Source organism: Ambystoma mexicanum, chromosome 10 (assembly GCF_040938575.1).
Source record: "Ambystoma mexicanum isolate Mex_15411 chromosome 10, UKY_AmexF1_1, whole genome shotgun sequence".
NCBI lineage: Eukaryota > Metazoa > Chordata > Amphibia > Caudata > Ambystomatidae > Ambystoma > Ambystoma mexicanum.
In genome coordinates this window covers 1,020,075,055-1,020,097,256 of record NC_090932.1, presented here as the reverse complement: position 1 = coordinate 1,020,097,256, position 22,202 = coordinate 1,020,075,055, and the positions used below count along the sequence as shown (strand labels likewise).

Genomic DNA, 22,202 nt, shown 5'->3' with positions numbered 1-22,202 from the left:
TCTTACTTAGAATTGGTTAAGAAAGCCCTCTGGGAGTCTGATTGGTGCAGGACAAGAGACATGTATTACTAGCTGTAGTCATTTTCTTGTGGTTCTGTCGAAGGGGAAAAAGCCTTATGTGAGCCAGAGCCTTATGTTAATAAGTGTCCATGTGCAAAATTGAGGACCACATTTTTTAAGAATGAATTGTAATCTTTTGCAAACCATGGAGGTGATGCATGCCCGTAAGTGGTTGGAAAAATCTGAGAGATCATGTAGGTATTGTAAAATTGAGGACCACTTGGAAACTCTAGAACATTTACTCACGGAAGGCTATGCAACCTTAGAAATTAGGCATAAACAATTTGCTACATTTTTTACTAATAAGCGATTTTACTGGCGGGAGCACTTTTGGAATAGCATTTTAGTAGGTTTTGAAATTTCTTTATCGATTGCTGTGTTAAGATGTATAGAGGATATATTTTTGATACTTGAGTGATATTAAATGCTCTTGGTTGTTATTTGTGTTTGTTAGAAGTAATATAGGGACCTGATGCTGGGCAAAGCTATGTAACTGAATATTTTATTTGGTTGTTTTATGGTTTATAGTAATATATTTGTTTTGTGAAATCATTGTACTTGTTGGACAAGTGTAAGTTGTGATTATGTAATATGCAAAGTTTGATTCTAAGCTGCATGTACTGTAAGAGCGTGGAAGGAGGAGATCCACACACAGGTGGCATTGTTGTGGTCAAAATAAAAGTGCAAAACCGGAACTGTCCTTAACACTAAAAGGGGTTTCCCTGCCTCAACGAAATACTAAGGACTCGGTCGGGATGTCCATCTAAAGCAAGTAGTCCACTGTCCTGTGTCGAAACTTATTTCAGTCCCATATACACTTAAGGAAAAACAAGAATCTTCTTAGTCCAGAAGAGTGACTTCTTTCTTCTGGACTAGGGCTTTGTGCTTGCCTCCTGGTGATAAGACGTGTTCTCCAGATTGTATAAACAAAAAGTTCTAACAGTTCTCTTGGAGGATTCCTCTGTCCATGGCAGGCACAGAAAAGAAAGTCTCTTCAAATTACTTATTTTATTCACAATACCAGGGGGATGGCTCCCTCCCCTCTGGCTCTTCTTGGATTCACTATGACAACTCAACGAGTGATGGGGGGGGGGATATCTCCTTTCCATGGGTCTTTTCCTAGGCTTTGTCAATAGTTCAACAAGCGATGGGGGAATTTCTCTCTTCCCCTGGTCTTTCTCAGACCTTTTTAGAATGGCAGAGGAAATAACTCCTTTACCTCTGGCGCCTTTGCAGCTTCTCTTATCCCTAGGGGGAATGGCTCCCTTCCCCTGCTTGGTTTCCAGCTTCTCATGATGCCAGAGGAAATGACTCCCTTCTCTCTGGCTCTTTTCCAACTTCTCATAACCCAGGCAGAATGACTCCCTTCACCTGGTTGTTTTCCAGCTTCTCTGCTATTTGTAAGGTAGACCTGATACACTGTCCTGCCAGGCACTATGATTGTTCATATTATGGCTTCTTTTGTATAACAGACCTGGTTCACCAGCCTGCCAGGCACTGCTATTGTTTATATTGTGGTTGCAATAGCTTCTCTGTATTTGGGGTTCCCAGACCCTTGTTCCAGCTGTAGTTATTTCTTCATACTCTTTCTTGGACTTGGGCACTGTGATGAATCCTACAGAGTCCTCACAGTGACCCTGCCTAAAGTCTCCTCCCAGGTGGCCAGGGAAATAATATGATACGAGTCATTTATAACGCGCCTGTACACAGGTGTTTCTAAGTGTGACAAGACAAAGGAGGGAAGACAGAGGGAGGACAAACAATCTTACTAGGTCTTTTGTCATTCACATTGTGCATGTGCGATGATGTTAGTTGCAGGGGGTGGAGGGGTGTAGAAGGGGAAAAACGCCTGGTAGAGGGAAGGGGTAAGTGCAGTCAGGGTGGCACAGCTCTGGGTAAGTGCAAGGAGGCTGGGGACTGTAGGGTTACAGTTACAGCCCCTAACTGCACGGTAGACCCTGAGGCAGTGAAGGTGCGATTGGTGTCCAGACATTTGGTCGACCTAAAACTAGTCGAATGACATTTGGTCGACGCAATTTGGTCGAAAACCAAATGGTCGAATTTTTTTTTTTAATTATATATTTATTTTTCGGGTTTTCGTTTTTTACAAAAATGGGTTTTTAGAAAAAAAAGGGGGTTGGGCCCCCCCCCCAAAAAAAAGGTGAAAATAAAAAAATTTAAAAATTCAACCATTTGGTTTTCGACCAAATTGGTTCGACCATTTGTCTGGTCGACCAATTTTTTTCGACCAAATGTCTGGTAACCAGTGCGATTGACCATGGAGGAGCCGGGTAACCAGTGAGACTCTGAGGGTAGCCAGGCAACCATTCAGTGCAGCAGATAGGTCAGCAGGGTAGAGCGAGAGATAGAGAAAGCAGACGAAAAGGAAGGTCTTGAGCTGCTTCTGGGAACTTCAGGTGGTCCGGCTCAAGTTTGACAGGGAGGCCATTCCAGAGAGAGATACCTGCATAGGAGATAGATCTACCCCCCATGCTCTGCCTGGAGAAGCGTCTGACCCTTAGAGTTTGAGGTGGTTGAGCGAAAGGCTCAAGAAGGAAGGTGTTTAAGAAGAGAGGGTTGGATGTAGTGCAGGCCCCAGAAAGCCTTGTGGATGATGCATAGGGTCTTGAACTTGATCCTTGTAGCCACCGAGAGCCAGTGGAGAGGTTTCAGGGCTGGAAAGATATGGTCCCTTGGCTTGAGGCTAAGGACAAGTCTTGCAGTCTTGTTCTGGACTAGTTGCAGAGGGCGGAGAGTAGAGGAAGCAAAATGAGAAGAGGTTGTTGCTGTAGTCCAGCCTAGAGAGAGCCGGGGCTCTGGAGACAGTGAGCTGCTGGGGGAAAGTGAGAAAAGTAAGAATACCTCTGAGGAGGTGCTGCTGGTATTGGGCCTTCTTGGACAGGTCCGCAATGTGAGGTGGGAAGGAGCGAGTTAAGTTGAATATGACACCAAGGTTTTTTGCCTCACAGGAAGGTGAAGGAAGAGGGCCCAGGGAGGGTGGCCAGAGTGGGAGAGGGAAAGCGGGAGCAGGGGTCCCAATGAAGAAGGATCTCAGTTTTGGTAGCATTAAGGCAGAGATCGTTGGAGGTGCACCAACCTGAATCGCAAATAGACGGTCAGGAAGGAGCCAGAGAGGAGAGGAGGCTGAGGGGAGCCGGAAAGGCAGATGCTTCCTGATCCTGGGGGTGGTATTAGCTGGGAGGATCACCTGGGAAGAGAAGGGACTCCATTAGGTGAGATGCAGTATTTGTCTTCCTCTAGGGAAGAAATATCACTGATGCCAAAATATATAAGAATTTTTAACTTCCAAGTTGAATATCTCAATGTGTGTGAAAATATTCATAAGCACTTATTCATTGGGAGAAATGAAACTCCTTTTAAAATCATGGAGATTCATACAGGTGAAAGTTCGCCTTGCTCCCAAGGGAATAGGAAAGATGAGTCTGTATATAATGCCAATTTAGACCCTGAAAATCTTTATTTCTCTGTAAGGCCAAATCTATATAATCAAGGCAAGAAATGAGCATGATATTAATATTCACATGAGAACAGCTGATTCTTAAATTATGGACTCCAAGTCCTATAATCCCCAAAGTACTGAGACGAAGAGGAGGGCTGAAGAGGCATGAAACTGCAAAGTGCAGCTAATTAGTGAAAATTACCCATGACTGAGGGAGACTCGGAGGCTTAAAATGCTCCCTCAGGTGCAGGCCATTAGTAGGGAGAATGAGCAGAGAAGCAGTAGGAAGTGGAGTGGTTGTGTACTCTCCACATTGCAGCAAAGGCAGAGTCTGGAGGAAATGGGATACGCCGGGACCACTATCAAGCAGTTGCCAGTGCTGAGGGTCTTTGCCTCCAGAAGCCTTAATTGCAGAGGTTGCGCAGTGGGAAACTTCGGAGTTAGAAGCTTCCCTCCTGGAGACCTTAGTTGCAGAGGTTGCGCAGCTGGAAGCATACATTTGAAAAGCTTTCCCCAAAGTAAAGCTGTCTCTGGTGGTAGGTGAGCACCGTAGAGCCTTTGGAGGAGAGAGAGCTCCTTGTTAGAGTGGCGCAGGCCGCAGAAGACCGAAGGAAGCAGGTTGCCGACCTCGAAAAGCAGCTGAAGCACAGGACCTGGAGGCAGCGAGGCGAACTGACACGCACGCCAGACCCTGTGAGTTCACTGAGATGTTGACACCAGAGCGCTCCGTAACCGCTCGCTCATCCAGTCCGGGTGCCTTAAAAGTAGAAACAACACGCGTAGAGAGAAATTCAAAAGAAAAAGTAATTTTGAACACCGAACTGACAGAAAGACTGTTTTATAAGTTAAGCTGACTTGAAGAGAAGCAAGTGGAGTAATAGAGCTTGATTACCAAACCCAAGGGGTGTGATTATATGCATGTGGGATAGGTTGAAGGCCAGCAACAAGATGGGGCAATAGTTGGAGAACACAATACCAACTACTATTGCCAAAGCCAAAAGAGAACTATAACAAGGCAAGTTAAAAAGAACAATCATTGCCAAAGCCAAGACTGGGCAGATGAGAATCAATGTGTTTGTAAAAACTTATGGTCCATGTTTAAAGAAACTCATGAAAGGAACTGGCTTAAACCCACATTGCCAAAGCCAAAGACGAGTCAGAGGGAGGCAGAAGTACTGTCAATGTTTGGTTAATGAGGAAGTGGGGAAACCAGAGTAGCAAAAAGCCTGCCCTTATGCTAGAAGGTATTCGGAAGGAGTGGATCATAACTTGCAGAGCAAGTTGAACTCGCAAGTATATAACAAACACCACCAATGTGTTTCTTGTTCTCCCAGAAGCAATACTTGAGTTTGAAGTTGTAAAGAGGAAAAGGGGAAGCAAGAGTGCAAGAAGGCTGCCCTACTGTTCTGGAATTCAGAAGGAGTGAAGCATAACTCTGATTGTGTGGCAATCACAAGTGTATAACAAATAGCACTAATGTGATTCTTGTTTTCCCTGAAGATATTTGTATACATGATGTTCTGAAGCAATAGACATTGATACATTGCTGGGAGTTGATTTTTACCACAGAAGTACTTGTAATTAATAGATGATTCTGGCCTGGCAGGAGGATACACCAGGTCAGAGTATGTTGTAACACTTTGTTCTGGGAACAGAGTACACCATAACAGAGAATGTTGCCTGTGTAGGCCTGGCAGGTGAGTGGACCAGGTGGAAGTTGAAGTACTGTGATGTGGTGTTGAAAAGTTGTAAAGAAGTGGCAGGGCCACTGAGGTGTCTTGGTGAAATATTCGTGTCATCCTGACAAACGTTCATTGCTGAAGCAAGTGTTGTGTAAACTGCTGCAGAAGTTTCTAACATTGTCAGAACAAGTGTGTTGCTGCAGAATAATCCTGACAAAGACAATTTATGATCCTGACAAACTAAGAAAGTGTTCTTGGTTTATACGAAGAAGATTGTTTTAGTTCTTGATGTCACAAGTGGAAGAGGAAACACCTTGTTGAACAATTCTGAAATATTGGAACTTTTATCAAGTTGGAACATAAAGAACTGCATTGGAACTTTGTTACAAGACAGGATCTTCTTATTCTTTTAGAACTGTTGAATCGAATCCTGCTTGAATCGGGGCAAGGGGAATTCAGCCCGAGAATAAGTAGAGACATTTATGATGATGCAAACTAAAATAATTTTTATTTGTTGGTTCTGAATTGCCATATAATACCTTGTTGAGTTGTTGTATGTACAAGTGTGAGGGACAGAAACCTTTTGTTTAGAGCGTTTCCTTTAGTTTAATTTCTTGCAGGAAAATCCTCATCGGTGTAGGGATAGTGAGGCGTTTATCCAACCTTTTGAGTTAATAAAATGGCATCTTTTGAAAAATCTAAACAAAATTGGCCGCCTCATATTTCCGACCCCTCGCATGTCCCAGACCCCTACTTCATATGCAGTTGTCCTTTAGAGTCTCACTCACTGGCTTTCCTCCCAGCCTTGAACTCCAAGGTACTTTTACCCTTCTTAGGAGTTTCCCAGATCTGTACTCTGTTCCCTCCAGCTAGCCCCGGAAAGCTCCTACCTTCAGGCAGCTTCAGTTCAGGCTCCAGCTTGCTCCAGGAGTCGATCTTTTCTGCCCTGTGCTCTCCACATCTTCCACCCCAGCCACGGCGTCTCTGTAGCTGCTGCTTGCTGCTCCTCCGATTTGCAGCCCATTCTCTAAGGCAAACTGCTGTGCTCTGCTTCCAACAGGCGAAGGGTTCTTCTTACTTTAAACCTTGTTGGAGGCTTCAGCTTCTCGCCTCGTGTCTCAGTTTCTCTGGTCTCCCTTCTCCGCTCTGCTGGTGTGCTTGCGGCTCCTCGTTTGAGGGCTGAATGGACTCTTTAGTCCTCCTTCCCTTTTTATATATTGGCAGCTTGCTGATTGTACATATTGACTAGGCTGCTGGAGCTGGTTTGGCAGAGTGCTCTCAATTACTCTACGCCTCTTCTTCATCCCAGTACTGATGATCCTCTAAACTGGGTTGCTTGGAATAATTTTCGTCTCAGTACTTATGAGGGATTCATACAGGGAGTTCCTACTCTTCCTCGCCTCAGTACCTTGGAAGTTGTTTGGATGCACTACCTTACAAAGGGACATGGAAGAGTGTGTGGCATCATGTTACCCTGTATAGGGTAGGGAGATGAGGGAAAGTATGGAGTATTCGGGGTATACTGCGTTCTTCCCTGATAATCATCCCCAGTCCCGCAGGGGGGATTCCCTCCCATGAGATCCTCCCACTGAGTATACCACCCCAAGGGGAACTATCGGTTAGCAGCCTCACCTCCCTGGCCTCATGGGAAGGGACTCGCCCATGGGAAGCTGGGACGATATCCTGGGATTCGTCACATAACAATAAAAAACAAAAAAATCATTAGTGGCTGCGAGGTAAAAGTCAGAAGAACTTATGAAGGGCCAAGTGAGCGCCCTTGAGGATAACCGCCGGCACAGCTAGCCATTTAAATAGCAGTGGGTTGAGCACTCACTGCTGCAATCTGTGTGTGATCTGCAGGTTGCAGTTTCGAATCCAGCAAGGCCAACTCAGCTTTTCATCCATCTGAGGTTGTTAAATGAGTGCCAACTGTGGTTGGGTGATAATTTATGTAAATATGTTCTGTGTGCAGCGCTTTGGCGAAAGCACTATATGAATGACAATTATTAAACCATAACTGTCGGACATATAACAGTGGCTGGTGGGACAGAAGTTCTGGTCATAGGTTGGAAAGTGCTTGCGTGGATGTGCAAGTGCTGTTAAGGTAAATGAGCCCATGAGGGATTTCAGCTAGCGGGTGACAGACCTTTTCTGTGAGCCACAATTTCTGCTGGTTTTTTTATCACTGGTATCTCGCACCTTCCTGAAATCAGTGTCCATCTTTCACATCATGAGGTAGCCGGGTCAACTGAGAGTGCTATACCCTTATGAACGGTACGCATTATGAGAAATGTAGGGAAAGGGTCACTGTCTTCCTGCAGGATTTTTTTTTTCTCATTTGGATCTCCCAGTTTCACTTTCTGTGGACTAAATCTTCAGGTAGGGAAATGAACTATAATCTTGTCCCGCTGACTGGTCATGCTGTATTGGAGATAGATGTTTGAGACATATTTGCCAGAAGACCTCAAGGATTGTATCCAGCCATGACTTTGTTTAATGTTTTCTTGATCCAATTAAAGGAGGTGTTTGTCAGTTATTGCTCGCCCTATGACAACACAGGCAGTGTTTTCTAGCAGTGCCTCGTTCTACTTTTCTATTTGGAAGCTTCTCACTGGGACCTCCCTTGTCCACATACTGAACAGCTCATGTCTATGTTTTCTGTGGAGGTGAGAGATTAAGGAACTCCCAGTCCCAAAATAAAAGGGTGCGTATTAGTGTCCAAAGGCAGAGCGCAGACTGGGGAAGCTGCGTTAATGGTCGAGATTGGCCAGAAATGGGGCTGTTCCTCTGTAGCCTCTTTGCAGGTCACCAGATATCCTGTAGCCGTTCATGATCCTACCATGAACCCAAGGGAAATCTAGTTTTGGTGGTGTTTTGATAGAGGAGAATCGTTTGGGAAAACCTCAAGCTCTTCTTGTCTGTCAGGATTATACTACACTTCCCTTCCATCTGGGACACTAAACATTTCTCATTTCCATTGATGTTATAAAGAGTTTCTGCCACATAATGCTAGTAGTATTGATATTTACTTGGAGGTAGAGGAGAACCTGCGGCAGTGACATCCATCCTTAAAATGACAGCCACTTGAATCCTGGTTAAAGCTGCTGCCTCTCTCCTTATAAGGGTATCAAGTGGGGGGTACATCTTTAAAGCACATGAGAGGCGGGAAGGAGTAACAAACCAGTACAGTAAAGGGGGGATGGGGGGGCACCGCCTGCTTCTACAGAAACTTACCATACTGACACTATTGCGCTCATCATGCAGGGGCGGGCAACTTCCCCCGCCCTACCCGGCCCCCTCCAATCCCCCTCTACCGCAGGCACGCGCTAAAGTGCTCAGCCCGAGACTAGTGGGAAGGAGGGGGTCTCTTTTCCACCATCAAACTGAGGTATGCACTCCCCAGTGTTCCAGGAGGTTACTGTGCTTTGCACATTTCACATACAGGAATGTTGGATGATGATCAGGCATTGACCAGTTATTAGGCTGGGTTCCCTTCACCATGCCTCATTGTTGCATTGTCCTTTCTCTCGTTGCAGTCCTCCTCGTTCAGCAGCATTACGGACTCCACCATGTCTCTCAATATCATCACCGTCACTTTAAACATGGGTGAGTACAATCCACTCTCCTCCTCTGCTCTTTAATACCCAGGACACGCCCTACTGAATGTACAATTGATCAGATAGTATATTCAGGGAAAGGACAGCCCTGATATATGGCGGGATGGACTGATGCGTTTCATGCTTTGTATGCTGTTGTGTGCTGCTGCAATGTGCGCCTGATACTGCTTACACTGGATTACTGAGTAGACTGTGGCCTGCTAAGACAATGGATATGCCTCTAACGGGGCCCAGGATTGGCACTGTAATTGACTCTTGGATAGTAACAAATGGTGTGCTCTGGATGTGTAGAAATGAGATGGCAAATGCATTTTTATTACTGGCTAGTAACCTACAGCTTGCAACTTTTACCCCTTCCTCTAATGACTGTAATGTAATAACCGTAAAGATTTGAGGAGAGCATTGAAAAAAAGTTGTACTCTTACGTCCCGTCCCCTTTCCTCCATACTTATGGGACATTCCTCCGTCCTGTGTGACGGGACCAGAGCACTTTGTAAAAGGTATCACATTTTTTTTTTAAATTTGTCATTCCTCTCTCTTTACGCGGGGTAACGCACGCGGCCGTTACCCCGCCCTCCTTAGCTCCGGCCAGCGCCTCGCCCATCAGTCCTTCTCTCCGCTCATCCGGGACTGGATGCACTTGCATCTTCAGAAGATTTTTTCCTTCCAGTTTCCTCCTCTCTTTCTCTGGCTTAGCGGTCATGTGGTAGTCCGTCTATGCCGTTTCAGCTAGACTTTCCAAATTTTTCTTCTGGTCAGCGATGCTTTGCTAGGGCGGATCCCCATCCTCTTTGTTTAGAGTGTTTGGGTCTGGACCACCGGTGGGACTCGTGTTTTTATTGCGACTCCCTTTCGGTCCGGGCGCTTCAACATCGTTTAGAGCGATGGGAGGCGGTGTTTCACCATACTTCGCTGGCGCACTTTCAAACTTTCAACGCCGAGAAGAAGAAACGCCGGGTGAGTTCTTTACTTTTTAGAGCACCCCGGCCGGGGGACTCCTTCCCGGGGTCTTCCCGGTCCGGGAGGAGCATCAAAAGCTCTATTACCGGGGCTTGCTCTGAGGTGCCTTCTAGGCCTAAAAATGTACCAGAGTTTTCTCAGAGGGCCTCCATAAGGGGCCTATTGACACTGGGTTACAATCCGAGGCCCCTCCTGTGGGGGCTATTTGTTGGCCCAGTTCTACTGAGGCATTGGGTACCGGAGCTTGCTTCAAGGTCCCCTTGACTGGCGCTTCCCGTAAAAACACTGGGGTACGCCCTGAGGCTTCACTTGAGGCTGTTGATACCGAACAGAAGTTCGAGGCCCGTCGTGAAGAGGCTTTTACCGAACTCTGGTCTGAGGGCTGTCGTTTAGAGGCTAAGGTGACCAACAGGCGACCAACAGTTCTGAGAGGCCTGTTCAGGTCTTGTCAGTGAGGTGTGTTCCTCCTCGTTCCGGCTCCAGCAGTGACTCCAGATCTGTTGAGTGGGCACAGAGTGAGGTTTTGGACCGTAAACCCTCCGTTACCGGCAGTGCCAAGGTCCTTCCTTTTGAAGGCAAGTTTGGCTCTTTGCATGTCACAGAAACATCCTAGGCCACACAGTACCGGCTCGGCCGAGGTTCCTTGTGTTAAGGCTAAGACGAAGACCTCTGACCCACCTGTGAGAACCCCTGCCTCACTTCCACACGTGTCGCAGTTCTCCTCGGGTGCCGACAAAATGGCGGCCGTTCCCGCCAAGACCACGGTGGCCATTTTGGATACATCCCTTACAACTACGCCATCGGCCATAGGTGTAGGGAGTGGGTTTTCAGGTGAACATCAGTTTCCTTGTGCGCATCCGTTTCGTCCAGTTTTACTGGAACGCTCGGATGGCCCTACCGCACAATGTCTCGCTTCCTGTGGCATCGGTGCCCTTGATTTATGTGGACACCAGTCGAGAAGGGCCCTCTTGGCAACCCTCTCCCTTGCATCCCTGGAATTACTCCACTCATGAGAGGCCTCCTCCAGTTGCACCTAAATCGTCGGCGGAGGACGTCTTTTACAGCAAGTTCCAAAGACTTATGCATTCCGATCCCATGAAGGAGTACTTTCGAGGCTTGTTTGGGGAGATATGCCCGCCTGCGCCGACGGTCCCAGCTGCGGTTCCTGTGGTTCCGCCGGCGCCGCCTTTACCGGCTGGGCCTTCCCCCAACTCTTTCACCCCTGCCTTTGTTCTCCCCAATGGACAAGGCTATTGTGGTGCCTGATGCGACTCAGCCTGATCCAGACCTGTTGGACGACATACAGGGTGATCAGGACAGTGAAGACCAACCCTGCTCTGTCAGAGCCTTTCACGACCGGGTGCTGGACATGATGTGTCTGTTGGATGTTCCAGTACCCGAGGCACCGGCTCTGCAGGAGGGCGTGCTTTCGGGGGCGTTCACCTTGTCTCCTTCCGAGCGTACCGGCTTGTTCTTGCAGAAGGACGTTTTGGCCGAGGTCTGTAAAGTCTGGGAGAAACCACACTCTGGACTGTTTGTCAACAAGAAAATTGACTCGCACTACAAGCTCCATTATTCGTAAGAGGTGGCCTTAGCGTTGTGTCCACCCCCCTCCTCCACGGTAGTGGCTACGGCCACTTTGCAATCTAGACCTGCGGCATCCTCTTCTACGACGGCTACACAGGTTCTGGCCAAAGAGGACAAGCTTCTTGACTCCCTTGGGAGGAATATTTTCGCTAATTCAGCCCTGCAGCTGCGTCAAGCCAATGCAGAACTGGTGTTAGCGGGGCGAATATGAAAATGTGGGCAGGTGAAAAGCTAGAAGATTTCAAAGCGGGATTGTCAGATGCCAGGGTCCTGGCACAGGATTTGCTGGAGGCAGCTGCGCATCATGTCGACACCTCGGCCCAGGGCCTTATGCTTGGCGTGGATACCTCTCGTCAGGCTTGGCTGCATGCCACCAAGTTCTCTAAGGAGGTGCAGGACAAGGTTTTGGACCTGCCTTTTGATGGCAAGGTGCTCTTTCATTCTACAACAGACATGACGCTGACCAAAACTAAGGACAGCACTCAGACCGCCAAGTCCTTGTCTGTCCTGGATAAACCACCTTTCAGGACACAGAGATAGTTGTCGCAGCCTCAGCCTTCCTCTGGTTTCAGGGATTTTTTAGATCATCCCGCAGGGAAATTCCCTTTGGGAAATTCCCGCCAAAGGCAGCAACGGGGTCGGTTTTTCTCCCACTCCTCAGCCTCCTCCTCAGGTTCAGGTGGTGCCGCCACCGAGAAACAAGCGAAATGAGGGTTTTCTGCACTCACACGAGACCCTGGTAGGAGGACGCATTGCGTCTCATTGGGAGGCGTGGCAGACCATCACCGAGGACCGGTGGGTCTTGTAAGTCGCTCGGGCGGGCTTCCGCTTCCCCCTAGCCCCTACCCCAACCATCAATCCTCCCTTCCAGCGGTCAGGGTCGCCCTCCTTCAAAGCCAAAATTCTGAAATTACTGGATCTCAGAGCAGTGTAACCCGTTCCCCTGGGGGCACAGAGGGGAGGGCTTCTATTCCCGGCTGTTTACGGTGCCCAAATCCAACCAGGCTGGCCTGTGCCCCATCTTAGACCTTTCCCAGTTAAATCTTTCTCTACCCCAAGAGAAATTCCAGATGATCACGCCTTGTCAGATAAAGTCCTCCGTGCAGAAGGGCGATTGGCTCAGCGTGGTGGACCTTCAGGATGCGTATATGCATATTCTGATCTGGAATCCACGCCGGAGATACCTACGGTTTTCCGTAGGGGAGGAGCACTTCCAGTTCCGAGTGCTCCCCTTTGGCCTCAGCTCGGCATGCGTGTCTTTACGAAGATGATGTCGGTTATCGCAGCTTATCTTCGGCTTCAGGGTATCTGTGTATCCGTATTTGGACGATTGGCTGTTGCGCAGTCCTTGCCCCCTGAAAGCCTCGAGCAATCTTCAGTCTTTCCTCCAGCTCCTGTTCCACCTTGGGCTGTCAGTGAACTGGCGGAAATCTTCCATGAAGGTCCCTCAAGACTTGACTTTCCTGGGTTTTCATTGGAACACGATTGACTGCAGAGTTTACCTGACTGGGGACAGAATGGCGGATTTGTTGGCCATGTGTCAGATGTTTGCGCAGTCGCAGAGCATGTCAGCCTGCTGGTTCTAGAGGCTTCTGGGCCTCTTGGCCTCGTGCGTATTGGCTCTTCCTCTTGCTCGGCTCAAGATGAGGCGGACACAGATGGCTCTTTTCGCAGTTCTTAGTGTCAGGCTGTGGATCCGGACTCCAACCTGTCGGTGGGCGTGGTTTTTCAAGACCCCGCTCCGATGGTGACAATCACAACGGACTCCTCCCTTCTGGGGTGGGGTGCAATGTTGGATCTTCTTCAGGTCTCTGACCTCTGGTTGCCCAAAGACAAGTTCCTTCATATAAATCATCTGGAGCTTCTGGCGATCTTCCTGGCGCTCAAGGCGTTCAGGCCAGTCATTGCCAACAAAGTGCTTCGTGTCCGCACGGACAATGTGGTGTCCATGTTTTACATCACCAAGAAGGGGGGCACCAAGTCCCCTCCTCTTGTGGATCTTGCTATTCAGATTTGGGAATGGGCGGTTCAGCATGGCGTCTGGCTGGTGGCAGTACACATCCTGGGCCAGCTGAACATTACGGCAGATGCCCTCAGCCGACGAGCAATGGTCAGCTATGAGTGGGAATTAAAAGCGGAGGTCCTCTTACAGATATTCCGGTGTTGGGGCACTCCAGAAGTGGACCTCTTCGCAACATCAGCAAACAAGAAACTTCCTCTGTATGCCTCCAGGAATGGGCTGGGAGCCTCCTCTCTGGGAGATGCTCTCGAGATTCCCTCGCACAACATGAGGGCCTATGCTTTTCTGCCTCTGCCTCCGATTCATCGGATGATTTGCAAGCTGAGAAACACGATGAACTGTTCGCTTCTGCTCATAGCTCTGTGGTGGCCGGCCAGGTTCTGGTCTTCAGAGCTTCAACATCTGTCGGTGTGTGCACCGATCAGGCTTCCGTTGGTTCCCGATCTGCTTCACCAGAGAGATCAGCAGCTGTGGCACCCCTCCCCACAATCGTTCAGCTTGGCGGCATGGTGCCTGAGTTCAGATCTCTAGAACATCTCAACCTGTCTGCTGACAACATGCGCATTATTCAGGCAGCCAGGAAGCCCTCAACGAGGTCCCAGTACAGAAGCAAATGGCTTTGGTTCTGTCACTGGTGCTTGGCCAAACAGCTGGAACCCAAGTTGGCTATGATTGACACAGTGCTGTCCTTCGTCTCTCATCTAGAAGAGTCTGGCTTTCATGTCCTGTCATGCAGGACTTAGCTTTCGGCTGTCGCTACCTACCTATCCACGGAACACTGCTCTTTTTCACTGTCAAATCCAGTGGCTAAAAGGCACTTTGCGGGTCTAATGCGTCTTTACCCTACTATTCGCAAACCGCATCCGACGTGGGATCTGAACGTGGTCCTTACGGCCTTGTGCCATAAGCCTTTGGAACCAATGGCTACGGTAGATCTTAAGCACCTTTCGTGGAAGGGGTCTTTCTTGATCGCCGTTATTTTGGCAAGGCGTGTGAGTGAGCTCCAAGCTTTGTCGGTGGAGCATCCCTTATTGGTTTTCCACAAGGGTAAGGTTGTCTTAAGGACAAATCCTTCTTTCCTACCAAAGGTGGTTTTAGAATTCCATCTAAGTCGGTCAATCTCCCTGCCGGTCTTCTTTCCAAACCCGGCTTCGGAAGCTGAGAGGGTTTTGCATTGCCTGGATGTTAGAAGAGCTCTTAAGATCTATCTGGACAGAACATCTGAATTTAGGAGTTCTTCTCAACTATTGGTGACCTTTGGTAATCCGCAAGGTAAGCAGGCCTCCAAAGCGACTATCTCCAGATGGATTACTGCCTGTGTTACGGAATCTTACACTGTTCCGGCTCTCCAGTCTCCTAAAAGGATTCATGCACATCTGGTATGGGGCAAGGCAGCTGCTGTTGCCTTTCAAAAGTATGTCCCCTGGGAGACCATCGCGAAAGCGGCTACTTGGGCCTCTCCATCGGTTTTTTGTAAACATTACTGTTTGGACCTGAGCTCCAGATCTGATGCTCAGTTTGGCCAGGCTGTGCTCAAAAACCTTTTTCAGTAGGGGGTTTCCATCCACCCGTAGTTCCTGTGAGGAGTGCTTGGGAATCTTCCATAAGTATGGAGGAAAGGGGACGGAAAGTAGGAGTATAATAAGGTTACTCACCGTAGTGACCACCTTAGTCCTAGTCCATAGTCCCCTTTCCTCCATACGCCCGCCCGCTGTTCCCTCTAATAAGGTTCCTCTATTATTGCTTAAAGGTCTCCGACCTGGCAATAGAAAAGGACTGATGGGCGAGTGTGGTACCCCATGCAAAAAGAGAGGAAGGACACATTGTAAAAAGCATCACATTTAAAAAAAAAACAAAGTGCGCCGGTCCCGTCCCACAGGACGGAGGAATGTCCCATGAGTATGGAGGAAAGGGGACTATGGACTAGGAGTAAGGTGCTCACTACGGTGAGTAACCTTATTATATGTCAAGGTGTATAATGCAGTAATTACAGCGTAACATTATTATACCGTAATGCTGCCTCCATCCCCTACACCACTTGTGCCTGCAGAAAGGACTCCCAGCAGTGGATGTAATATTTCCCTGGGCAACAGCGAAACTGCAAAGTGGCCCTCTGGCAGCACATGGTGCTCTATTCCACAACCATCCCTGTGTTGCACTTATGAAAGATAGTGGCTATCTTAGGACTGTGTCAAACCGCTTAACAGCATTAGGTGGATGGTCCTTACAGGCAGAATACAACCTTACTTGTACCAAATCACCTGCAGCAGGGCTATTGATTGTCTACCTGAAGACAAATGGCTTTGTAAAGGAACTAGGATAAAGAAGGGATCGCTAGTTGGATTGGTAGTTTAAGAGGTCCATGTCTTAAAATCGCGGCAAAAATGGCAGTGAATACAAAATATTGCAGCAAAAATGCCATAGTTTATTGCGCCACAATCATGTAAATGATGTGGGGGACACCCCCACATGCCCCGGACCCATTATACCATTTAAGGGGAGCGGGGGACACGCCTGCAACCCCCACTCACCTTAAATATTATAATGGGGTACACCTTTGCCGGGTCAAACCACAGCATTTTTGCCGCAATTTCTTTTACCAGCAACATTTTTGCCGCAATTTTATTACCCTATACAGTTTAAGATCCTGTGTAGCCACAGCGCTCATCCTATTTGCATGAATAGCAGCATGTAGACGGGATTAGTCTGTGTGGACCTTGGCATGCACCCCTTAGAATTTCCTGCCATTTCCAGCAGTGCTGGAATCAGACTCTTATTCAATTGTATGTTCTCCTCTGGTCTGTCACAGATGGGGTCCCACACAACTGAGAACCTCCTGCATGGGATGTGGTTCTTGGACAAAGTTTTTGTTCTTTCTTAGTAAGTCTTCTTGCACAGTTGAACTCTTTGGAAGAGCACATCCCTGAGGTACATTGCAGTGGGATGTTTTAGGTTGAGGAAGAACAAACCAAGCTGCTTTCATTGGGTGAACTGCCATGATCAATCTGAAGGGTTTCTATCTAGGTAAATCATGCCAATCTGCAACCTTGGGATGATAACCCAAAAATTCCAAACTGCCTGTTTATATTCCTGAAAGGACCATGCACAGGCAGCTTCGTGAAAAATATTGGGATTGTGTCTAAAATGTTCCCTTCAGTAACCATAAAGCTCGCTCACAGAGTCCTTGCTCCCAACTCTCCTTTCTTGTTGCACAGAAAACTAACTCATCTTCAGTCTTAATCACTGCACCAAGACCCTGGTAAACCGTTTCCTATACACATACTTGAACACCCTGCTAGGTGTGCAAGCCCTGTACACCTTGTACTCAAAAGCAATTCTCCATATCGATTTAATCTATCCTTGTTAAGAAGCGCAGGGCAGTCCTGTTTCTCAGTCTGTGGGCTATATGATGGCTCCGCAGCCAGCTGGGACTCCTGAGTTGCCCACAGTACTGCTCCTAGTGGCAAAGCAGTACAACAACCCTGCCCTACCGAAGGGCATGGAATCAAGCCCACAACAGTCTTTTCAGGAAGGAAAATAAGATCTCCAAAACCTTTTTTTTTAAAAAAAAAAATATATATTTTTAGAGATTATGACTAGCTGGTGTTGCAGTGTACTGCTGTGCAGGTTGAGACTTTGGGTTGAGACTTCATCCTGCAGTGGACAGAACAGGGATGTGCTGAACAGGTAGGATGCTTCTGTCAGGCCAACTAGTGATACCAATCCTCACTGCAAAGCCACTGTGCAAATGAGGTGCTAAGCATTCCAAAGGGATGTCTCATTACTCGAAGGAGACAACTACTCCAGCTTCTGCGTGGAGTAGGAATCCACCGAAGTAAACCTAGCCCACCCTTGCAAGAGCATAGAAGACCAACTATGCACTCCCAGACCTCAGGAGCATATACATCCTAGGGAAGGGACAGCTGTATCGGTAATAGGAGTGTGCAGGGCCGGGCAGTATACAGGATCTGATGGTGTATGCTTGTTGGGAGACAAAGCCTGCCATACACCAATCACAGGCATGCAATGTCACTTACCTGATGCAAACCAAATCCTGTGTGTGCTTGGGGGTTCATAGAAAAGCTGGATTTAAGAAACCTTAATGTAAATAGGCGGAGCTTTAATAGCGGCAGAGGGGACTCCTACCTGTCTCAGCACTCGCGTGTTGGAACTGCCCCAGGAAACTGCACTCTAGTTTGCTGTGTAATGTGCTATTTAAGGAATGTCTTGTTTATATTTCTATTAAGCTCTTCCCTTTCATTGAGTTTGACAGGTTTAGGAACTTTTGTTTGTTTTTCTCTTTCTTGGTATTTAAGGTTGAATTTTGTGTTTCTGCAAATTGAGCTTTTTTAAAGATCATTCAACTTCCTCAGTGTTCATTTTGCTGTTTGTTGTTCTTGGCTCCCGCAGAGAAATATAACTTCTTGGGCATCAGCATTGTTGGGCAAAGCAACGAGCGAGGGGATGGTGGCATCTACATCGGCTCCATCATGAAGGGTGGCGCTGTGGCAGCTGATGGGCGGATAGAGCCTGGGGACATGCTGCTGCAGGTAAATGCATCTGCAAAGTGCAGGGGTATTGGAGGGCATGACTTTAAACAGTGCCATGCAAGCAACATGCGCGGAGTGTCTGACCTGCTGCAAAAAAGTCAAGTCATCAGGGGACGCTGAGTCCCTGACTAACCCGATCACAGGTTGTACCAGCAAGGAGCACCAAGCAGTAAGTACCTGAGCTGCTTTGCAGAGAGTATTCAACACACCGAACATGGATTCCTCTACTGTCCATAATCCATGATCAGCTACTACAGACTGCCAAGAAGAGGGGGGGGTTTCTCACACAGACTTTAGAAACAGTGTCCAAAATCAATGATTACTAAGCACACACAAGAAGATTGAATTTAGAGACATTTAGTGTTCGAATGCCATGATCAGCAAGTATAGAATGCCTAGAAGAGCGGGATCGTCACACTGACCATGTAGACAGCAGTGTCCAAGCTCACCATGCTCATTAAGCACACACTGGCAGGAACGGGGCAGGGGTTACTCTCCCACAGGCTTTAGAAACAGTTACTGTCAAAACGTTGTGCTCGGTAAGCACAAGCTGCCTAGAAAAGTTACAGCAGAAACCTCTAGTGTCCACATTCTGTGCTCAGGAAGTTAATTCATGAGAAATTCTCAAACTATGCCTCGATAGAGCTTCTTGCTGCAGGCTGGTGGTCTGTGCCCTAAACACTGTAATGCTAAAGGTATTGCATTCTTATTGTTTTTTTCGTCCTTCACAGGTGAATGATGTCAACTTTGAGAACATGAGCAATGATGATGCTGTGCGAGTCCTGCGAGAGATTGTGCACAAGCCTGGGTGAGATGTTACACCTTACTCTGCCCTGTAGTGCCCTATATCGCCCCCTGATCTTCATTGCCCCGAGTACCGAGCTTTGTAGTTATCCATTTAGGCTCCCCATTGCTGCACACGCACACACTGCTTAAATTAGGTTTTGATCTTCTGCTTTTTGCTGCACCCTGGCTCGAACTGCACTTTACTTTACAGTTTCTTTTTACACACGCTTTGCTGACAGACCTGCAGATTGAGTAATCTAGTTTTACTCGACCTAAGAGGAATGCAATCGACCAATTAACTATACTGCATACAATGTTTTGTATAATTGAAGAAACATTACCAGCACTATCTGAGTGTCTTCAACATTTTTGTTTGCAATATGTTGGAATCAAAATTCATATATGATGCAGAGAGTGCAAAATCCCACATATGAAGGACCATTATGTGAGACTTATACAACGGTCATAATACATCTGGGTTACAGTTAGGCTTAGAGTTGGCAATAGTTTGTTGGTCCGAGTTTGGTTAGAATGAGATGTAAAGCTAGGATTTGGATTGGGGTTAGGATAAATGATCCCACACACAATGGACAGAACTAATCCCCACTCACCGGCTCTTACAGATCAAGATGGCTTGTTTGTAGCATGATGAACAAGAGGAACCAGGCATGCTGATCCCTTCCTTGATAGGGACAGGGGAGCAAGGAAAGGACCAGTAGCAAGGCCCAGACACAGGAAAATTAATTCCTAAAAAAAAAAAAAAAACCTTGAGTTGTCGGAAATGATGCTCCTGGTGTAGAAGAGCTTTGTCCAGATGGTAGGAAAGAAATGGATGTTCAGCAGCCAAGTCACGGGAAAAGTGCACAGAGGAGAACAGAAAGTTCATGTAGAGGAGAACTCCGCAGAGTGGAAGTAGAGCAGAAAAGTTGGGAAGGACGCTCAGTTAGGTAGAACAACGTTCTGCACCAGAATCGCAGAAGGATGCATGAGGCACAATGGGAAGCTCTGGTAGAACAGAGTTCGGCAGGAGAAAAGGAAGGAAGATTTGGGAAAGGATAGCTTCAAAGAGTAACATCGGTAAAGGTAAAAAAAGAATACCTATTGATATGGGATGTTGGTCCATTCAATCTCCTATTTCACAATGAGATGTTACGTGCACGATGTCAGGAGCCATTTTGAAATTAACTAGCTTGCGCTAATAAAAACAGTCGATGCCGTAGCGGAACAATGCTAAAAGTCAGATGCCAACCGTTCCAAAGGTACCATGGGGTGGCAGATCTGCCATAGACCATGATCGAAGCTCAGGATAGGGTTAGAATGTGTTTAAGAGAATAGGGGAGGTTTGGTTGATAAACCTTATAGCCGTGCTTATTTAGATTTTTTAAAGTATTCGTTGTTGTTGTGTGTCTAATGCTGCTAAATGCAGGTTTGTGTAACACTCAACCCTGTGTCGCAGTAACAATAGTATGAGTTTGGAAAGGTTTATGCCTATGCATGTGCTTCAGAAAATAAGATGTATACAAAGCATATTGTTGTGGTGTTTAGTTTATTTTAGCCATAAACCAAAACCAGTTCCATGTGATTTTCACCACTAATTATATAATTATGAGTGACGTTTGTTAATAGGTGACTTAAACAGATTCTCACAGATTTCACATCAACGTGTGTTGTTGCTACTGGCTCCTGTTTTTGGCAATACATGTAAATGATTGCAAACTGCGTGGCCAATGGTTTCGCCCGTTCTGGCTTTGTTAATGCAAGTTAGACACATATCAAATTGGATTTTTTTTTCGGAGTCATTCACTTTTATACATTAACTATACATTAACTAAATGACCTAACATGGTTTTAAATGGTTTTTGTCCTCCAACGTATTCCTCATCTTTGACATGTAATGTCCAGCTTTGGCTGCTTCAGAAAACTTTTTCGGCATAGGGCGCCCTGCGTCGATGGCATTGATTTGGTGTCACTCAAAGGCCTCCGTCGCGGGCTGCGTCATCAGAGGTTATAAGTAGCACCCACGGCGCCCATTGGCCTCAGTTCTGTTTTTCTGCAAACGTGTTTGCTTTGTGAGAAACTCGGCGCGCCTCATAGTATACTTCTAACTCTTTATCAAGATAACGACTCGTAATGTCTTCGGTCATCTACACCGTCAACTCCTCTGTCCGGTTTCAAGAAATGTAAGAACTGCGGCTTGAAGATGTCCATCAACGACCCGCATCGAGTTTGTCTGTGGTGCCTCGGCGAGGGCCATGAAACTAGTACGTGTTCCAAGTGTCAATCCATGACAGGAAAGGCCTTGAGGGAACGAAAGGGTAAGCTGCCGGTAGGAAAAGTTTCCAAACCCCCTAAGTCCCGACCTGCTAGACCTTCGACCGATGAGTCGCAAGGCGTCTCTCCTCGGAGGAAGAAGGGCAAGCGCTCTAGGTCTAGGAGTGGTTCCCACCACTTCTCGTCTTCTTCGAAGAGATCGAGGAGAAGGCACCGCTGGTCGCCTTCATCGATGTCTTTGTAGACGGTTCCCCCGAGAGGGTGACATGCCCGTCCAAAAAGTCTACACCCGAAGAATGGGAAGCTTTCCATGTGGAAATGTTGAAGATATTTGAAAAACAAGGTCATGCTGTGACCGCGCCTTCTACGGAAACCAGGAAGGAGACATCTCGGCCTAAAACCTGCGCGCCCTTGAGCCCGAGTAAACGGCGTGATCCTCATTGTGAGGCCTCAATCGGAAAAGAAATCCAAGGATCATTCGAGACGGGGGGAGAGATCGAGATTGTCGATGCTTTCAAAGGCCTCAACACTGTTGGTGCCCATCAGGTCCTCGACCCCTATTAAGCCGCCGATGCCATCAACGCCACTGTCGACATCAACGCTGACATTGTCGACGCCAGCTGCGCCAATTTTGCCAGCTCAGCCACCAGTGCCTATTGAGCCTCTGATAAAGGCGCTGACTAAGACAAAGTCGACGTTGCCACGGTTGGCTGTCCAGGCATACACAGGCATAGTCTCTCCCCCCCCCCCCACTACAGTGGTAGGGGTATTGGCACCATTTCAGGGACATACCAGCACCTGTAAAAGACTAAGAAGAGCCACCTGGGCCCTGTCCTGGCACCAGGCTCATAAGGGATGAGGAGCACAAGACCAGACGTTGGCAACTTCCTGGTGTCCCAAATTGGCGGGTGGTGAGTCAAACCCCCTTTCTGCTGCATGCAGACTAGTGTTTCGGTGTAGCTGGGTTGATCGGGCGTGGCTGGCTATATAAGCCACGCCCCATCCTGAGACTGTGCTTCGCGTTACTCTGCTCTATGTAGCGTGACGCTCACCGGTGCAGCTCCTGTTAATCTCTACAGACCGGACTCGCGACTTCAGCTATACTTACCTGTGAGCCCTCTCTCACGTATACCAGCTCCTGTCAGCCACGGCGAGGTGATCCCGTGGCCCCAGTGATACATACCTGGTGATACTATTTGGCTTCCTGGT

At 47.6% G+C, this 22,202-nt stretch overlaps 1 protein-coding gene across 4 annotated transcripts in view; it reads left to right on the top strand.

Annotated features, from left to right (window-relative positions):
* DVL3 (dishevelled segment polarity protein 3) overlaps positions 1–22,202 on the top strand; it is a 1,011,569-nt gene that overhangs the window by 808,121 nt on the left and 181,246 nt on the right. For all 4 annotated transcript variants that reach the window (XM_069618830.1, XM_069618832.1, XM_069618831.1 and 1 more), the window contains 3 exons: positions 8,739–8,808; positions 17,797–17,936; positions 18,668–18,744. In XM_069618830.1, coding sequence (XP_069474931.1) covers positions 8,739–8,808; positions 17,797–17,936; positions 18,668–18,744 — 287 coding nt within the window. The remainder of the gene's footprint in view (positions 1–8,738; positions 8,809–17,796; positions 17,937–18,667; positions 18,745–22,202) is intronic.